At 53.0% G+C, this 6045-nt stretch overlaps 1 protein-coding gene across 1 annotated transcript; it reads right to left on the bottom strand.

Annotated features, from left to right (window-relative positions):
* Nucleotides 1–498: 498 nt before the first annotated feature.
* TEX51 (testis expressed 51) lies at nt 499–4679 on the bottom strand. The gene is made up of 8 exons (XM_074327403.2): nt 4475–4679; nt 4288–4362; nt 3936–4025; nt 3675–3692; nt 3507–3590; nt 2328–2397; nt 2186–2236; nt 499–715 (listed from the first exon to the last, which is right to left on the bottom strand). The coding sequence occupies exons 1-8, from the start codon at nt 4677–4679 to the stop codon at nt 499–501; spliced, it is 810 nt and encodes a 269-aa protein (XP_074183504.2).
* Between the last annotated feature and the right edge of the window lie 1366 nt (nt 4680–6045).

Below are 6045 nucleotides of genomic sequence, written 5' to 3'. Positions count from 1 at the left end.
ACTCCGTATCTCTGTCTTCCCTGGGTCTCAGGCCTGCTGCTGGCAAAATCTTCCACTCCCTCTTTCCCAGGCCTCTTGCCCATCTGCTGTCCCAGGGTTCTTCTCTTCTGCTTCCTTTGGGCCTGCACAGGCTTAGGAGCCTCTCACCACCCTCTCACCCAGGCCTCTTCCTGAGCCATACCGCATTTCTCGGAGTTGCCTGGACCTATCAATGTCTCTCATATCTCCACTCCTCTGCAACACTGAACCCTCCATGAAAATACTTCTCCCTCCCTTCCTGCCTTCTCAGCCTTTCTCAGGTGAAGACACACCTCAGGGAGGCCTTCTTGGATCCCTGGCTGGGTGAGTTGGAGATACCCATGGCTGGGGACCCCGGCTGGCCTTGGCCATGGCACTCCCTGCTCAGGCTGCAGGCTGTTCATGTCTCGGTTCAGTCCCCTGCTGTTTCTCTGTGTCTTCCCAAGAAGTGGCCTTTATTACTGGATGGTGCTGCTGAGGTCAGCCTGCTTCCAGCTCTGAGGGCGGAGCACCAGCTGGCCGAAGGAACCAGAGGCCATACTTTAGGATCTGGGCTGTGGGGCCCAGCAGGATGACAGTGGATGCAGAAGGGGAAGGGCATGGACCCATAGCATGAGCAAATACGGGACGGCAAGTACACCCAGTGCTTTCCAGGGTCAGGACATACCAACCTGGTGAAAGTGTCGCATCCTCCTCGCTGTGTTGGGGGCAGGGGGACTGAGATACAGAGGGGAACCCAGAACTTTAGCATCAGAGCCAGGATTTGAGTCCAGGCTCTGGGCACCAATCTGTAGCTCTGGCCTCAGATCTGCTCTCTTTCAGCCCCCAGGTGCTGACCTGCTGAGCACAGCGCTCAACCTGGTGGTAGCCTCAAGGTTGCTAGGGAGGTCCCATTTAGTGTCAGGGCAGAGCCTGGGCTAAGGCTGAGAGGCCCAGAAAATCAGTGAGAAGGGGCCCAGGGCTGAGGGGAAGAAGCAGAGTTGGGTCTTGGGGACACATTTAACCTCATGGCCTTGGGGGTCAACCAGAAAAGGGACATGGAAGGGGATAGAGCAGAAGGAGGCAAAGTCCCATGGGCCAAGCTGGGGAAACCTCACTGCTGGCAGCACCAGTGACCTGCTAGGGACCTGGGTGTCCCCAGGGTAGACATGTTGGCCAGGACATGGACAAAGGCTGTTGATGTGACATGGAGCCTATTTTCTGGTGATCTTACGCTAGTCTCTGCTCTTGCTGGGCCTGCGGCTGGCCTCTCACTACCTCTGCTCGACACCCAGACATTAGGACCCCTTGAGATGCAGGCCACCCCTGCCCTCATCTCTGGTGTTGGAATTAGGTGAGGCTGGTGTGAGCCTGTGGAGCTATCACTGCTGGGCCAGGGGAGTAGGAAGGGGATGGAGGTGGGCCAGCAGGGAGAGGGGGAGGTGATGGGACAGTCCCTGTGGGGCTACCTGGGGGAGACCACAGTGCTGGCAGCATTTGGCCAGGCCCCAGCAGGAAGCAGCTGGTGCAGTCAATCAGAACACTCGGAGGATGTTTTAGTGAAGGAATTTATAAGGCGTGGGTGTAGGAAAACCATGAGAGTGCAGTCTCCTCGTCCTCAGAGCTCCCCAGGTTGGAAGAGCCTCAGGGTAGGGAGCGTTACTGGAACCCAGAGACAAGAGAGCTTTCTGACAGCTTTGGGACTTCTATTCAGTTGTTGGAGACAAGCGGCCTGCCTGGTCCCTGCTGAAAGAGTAGTGATGTCTACCCTGACCACCCACAGGTCCTCACCTCCAACCCTCTCTCCTGCTGGTCAATCCCAACCAGAAGCTGAGGGCAAGGGGGCCATCTTGATAGTCCATGCTGGTCAGAGAGCAGGTGGCAAAGGGTGGAGAAGGGGTCTATAGAGGGACAATGAAAACTAGGGGTGGAGGGCACTTTGTGGAACAGGTGGAAGACCTGGAGCTTTGCTGTCTCTGTGTCCTGGGCCCCTGGGCCCCAGTATGTCTACTGACACTCAGGGTGGGTAATGGGTGGCCATTCTGAGTCCCCACCCCACTCCCCCTTTGCTCTGGATGCCAGACCCCAAGAGGCAGAGTTGGGGCCTCCAGTCTTCCTACCCCCAGGGCAGACCCGGCATCCCCTCCTTGGGAACCCTAGAGTCGGGCAAGAGTTTTCTCCCCAGTACCTCTTCTGCCTTCTCCTCCTCCTTCTTCTTGCGCCAGAAAATGTAATATCTGGGTCAGGAAACAGAGTAGACAAGGGCCTGTCAAGGAATAGGTGTGTTTTCCTTGGGGTTGCTGGGGACGGGAGAAGTCACTCACCTTCCTCCAGCTAGGACTGCCAGGGGTAGGGCAGTGCCGAGGCTCACTGCCCACATGGCGCTCCTCTGGGTCCCAGCTGCGGGTGTGAAAGGAGAAGCCAGGTGTTTGTGGAGAAGTCAGGGCCATCTTAGCTCAGAGGGAAAGCCACACTCTTTCTTTATTTTAGCTATCCACTCAGTCACTTGTTTGCTGAGCACCTACTGTGTGCCCAGCATACACAAAGATGAATGAGACCTGATCCCTGCTCTCTAGGAGGGAGACAGGCAAACGATTATGGTGTGGTGTCCAAGGGAAGCGGGATAGAATGGGGCAGAGAAGGAGTAATCTTGAGGAGGGCTGATGAGCCTCGGGGGTGGGAGCGGGTCAGGGAAAGCTTCTTAGAAAAGAGACTACCAGCTGGAATATAAAGACAGTAGAAATTCAGTTCAGATTGTCAAGCTGCAAAACTGTGTTCCAGGCAAAGGACACGGACTGTTCAAGGACAGAAGCATGAAGCTGTCCAGTGTGGCTGGGGAGTCCAGGGGTGCAGAGGTGAGCAGGAGCTGCTCACAGAGGGCCTTTCAAGGCAGGTGGACTTTATCTGGGGGCAATTGGGAGCCAATGAAGGTTATAAGCAGGGAGTGTCATAGGTAGATTTTCTCCTGAGACAAAGTTCTTTGGTTGCTGAGTAAGATGTAGCCAGGAGGGGCAGGGAGGGCAGGCAGTTGGTGCTATAACGCGAGTGGGGGATGAGGATGCCTGAAGAAGAGAGGTAGATGCTGGAATGAAAATATGGCAACACATTCAAGAATTATTTCATAAGATTTGGTGATCACATGCACTGAGAAAGGGGAAGGACAATTCCTGGTTTAGGAAACTGAGGTCTTGTGTGGGGTTGTTTGCTAAGAGGGGCCTGAGGGAAGAGCAGATGTGCGGGGTGGAGATGGGTTTGGACATGTCTCCAGCATGCTGGCTTTGAGGCCCCGAGGGAGAGGTTCTAGAGGCAGGTGGCTCTATGGCTCTGAAGCTGGACATGTGGAATTGAGAAATCTCGGGAGGTGCACCTTCCCCAGGGACAACAGAGAGCAAGAAGGGCTCAGGGCTCAACAGAAGAGGAAGATTATCCAGGAGGAGGCCACAACAGACCTGGGATGGGGGTGGGGGGGTGGGGGCGGCTGGAGGCCACATGGGCCTCTGGCCACTGACCTGGGCAGAGAGTTGGCTCTTTGCAGGTGAGGAAGTGTGCCCTGCAGTTGGCACAGTTGATGACCTCCAGTGTGGAGCGTGGGTCTGTGAGAGGGGATGGGCAGGAGGCTGAGAGTGGGCCCGGTGCTCCTCACCCCTCGCCCATTCCTGGTCCCCAAAGATACTCACCACAAGAGTTGTTGCAGGCTGCCCAGGAGGGTGAGATGGGAGAGAAACTGAGGTGCTGTGGAGGCAGCCAGAGCCAGGAGCGGTTGGGGTGTGAGCAGGAAATGCAAGTAGGAGAAGGAGTGGACAGGCACCCGGTACATGGGCAGGGAAGGGGGCTCCAGGGGGGGTCTGGGAAGGGCCGCTGACTGCACTCTGCCCTCCTCCTCGGTGCTGGAGGGATGTGGAGGGCTGAGTGTGGGCAGGGCCAGCCCCACCTCTCACCCTTCTCCTTCAGCTCCTCAGATATTTCATTCAGCCTGTCGAGAAATAGCTGCTTCTGGACACGAACCTCTTCCAGAAGTAACGGTTTATCTGGGTAGGGTAGGAGGGAAAGGCTGTTTTGGCCACCCACATCTCATAGGTCAAATCAATTACATAGCTTCCTCAAAGTTGGGAATTCAAACCAGTTTTTTTCAAACACAAACTCCATAAACAGCACACAGATAGATGCTGTAACTGCCCCACCTTTCACAACATCTCCACACCCCAGACCCAGTGGGTCCTCTGTAGCACTTTGGAGAACGAGGCTTTGTCAGCACAAACTTGGGGACCATGGGACATCGGGCTTTCTCACCATCTCGAAATGTCTTAATGGCTAAATCTATGTGATTGAATAATTTGGCTGCTTCTTCTTCCAAATGGTCCTGACCTGAGAAGGGGATATGAAAGGAAAGCAAATCAGGGAAGTAAAATCTCAGGGCAAGTAAAATCTCAGGGAAGTAAAAAGGGGCCTGGTCCCTGGTCTCCAGGCTGTGCCTTACCAAGATACCAGGGTTCCCGAAAGACCTGAGGCTCTAGGAACAGGGAGTGGAGGCTTTGGGAGAGCTCTGAAGGTGGCCCTGGGGTGCCCCAAAGAACCTGCAGGTCATAGTCAATCAACGCAGGCAGTTCTGGCCAGCAGTGCAGACAGTTCTTCCCACTGGCCTCAGCGGCAGGCAGGAGAGAGCCGAGCAGGAGAAGCAGCATCTTGTGGGGTTTCCGCTCTGTGCCCCTGCCACCCTGCTTGGCAGTTCCACATGGAACGCTGATGCCTTGTCCCCCTGGGAACCACATTCTCTTTGCAGAACAGAAGTAAATTCTGCAGGATAAGGCGAGGGCCTGCCATGGCAAGAACTCAGGCTTTGGCTCTATGGCTCAGATAATATCTTTCTCTGAAGATGCTCCTTGGGGAGGGTTGTGAGGATCAGAAATACTCGTATGGTTGTGCTGCTTTGTGGCTGGTGCTCAGCTCTCCTGATGGCGTTTACCCTGTACGAAATAGTTCAACAGTCAGAAATTTGAGAGGTCAGGAGAGAACAGCACCAAGAAAGGGTTAGGTATGTATAAAACCTGAATCACTTTTCCACATGGAAGTGGTCAGCCATGGGGAGCCTACGGAACATGCATCTTTTCCATGGCACATAAACTGGCAGCGGTCTCATGCTGACCAAGCCAGAGGGGCTTAGACAGCTACTCCCACCCCAGTGAGATAGAGGGTATAGAGATAGTTTCAGCCAAAGCCTGGGAAAACAGAAAGAGAAGCCATCTGTGGGGCAGCAGTTCTTAGCTGCAATGTGTATCGAAGCAAAGCAAACTCCTTACTCTTCAGTAAAGAAAAAACCAAGGGGATCCTTTTCACTCCACAGCTGGTAAGCTTTGCCCTTCCATGCCACTTGTCCAACCAGCTTCTGAGTGTCCCAGGCTGGATTATGGGCAGCCGAAAGCCATCAGGCGTATGAGAAGTATTTCTAATGTGACCAAGAGACAAAAGCAATAGCAAAAATTCCAAACAAAAGCAAAGAAAAACCACAGGAAAAATGAAGTGTGCAAAGACACACGGTGGGAAGCAGAAGACTACTTAGAATACTACTGCAATTAAATGGATCAAGTATTGCTTTTCTCAGACAAGAAGAGGGTGGTATGTAAAAAAGAAAAGCCAGAGAATAAGAAAGAGTTATTGGAGATTAATAACATGATATCAGGAATTTAAAAATTCCATTGAAGTGTTGGGAGATAAAGTTTCAGAAATCTCCCAGACAGAAGTATTAAACAAACAAACACACACACAAACAAACCACCACACAGAGATGAGAAAAAGGAAAAAAAGATAAAATTAGATAATCAATCTATGAGGTCCAATGTCCAGCTAATACAAGTCTCAGAAAGAAAAAACAGAAACTAGAGGGGAAGGAATCGTTTATAACAGAATTTGGGTGGGAGGAATTCTGTCTTTCAGGGAGAGGGATCTGGAGAACAGGTATCAAGGTTGCCAGAAGAAGTAGCCGTTGAATTGGCAAATTCAAGCTGTGCTAGGCAGAGGGACTCTGAGATGAGAGGGTGATTTTGAGTACCG

Source organism: Rhinolophus sinicus, chromosome 17, assembly GCF_057876585.1.
Source record: "Rhinolophus sinicus isolate RSI-liver-muscle chromosome 17, RSI-T2T, whole genome shotgun sequence".
NCBI lineage: Eukaryota > Metazoa > Chordata > Mammalia > Chiroptera > Rhinolophidae > Rhinolophus > Rhinolophus sinicus.
The sequence above is the reverse complement of the archived record's forward strand: the minus strand, read 5'-3'. Positions and strand labels throughout refer to the sequence as shown.

Excerpts from the sequence above, each read along its gene's own strand:
- TEX51 (XM_074327403.2), bottom strand. The coding sequence starts at position 4,679 with ATGCTGCTTCTCCTGCTCGGCTCTCTCCTGCCTGCCGCTGAGGCCAGT. Across the intron at positions 2,237-2,327 it reads CCCCTGGCAGTCCTAGCTGG|AGATATTACATTTTCTGGCG; the intron begins AGGAAGGTGAGT and ends GTTTCCTGACCC. Across the intron at positions 716-2,185 it reads AGGAGGAGAAGGCAGAAGAG|CGAGGAGGATGCGACACTTT; the intron begins GTACTGGGGAGA and ends CCCCCAACACAG.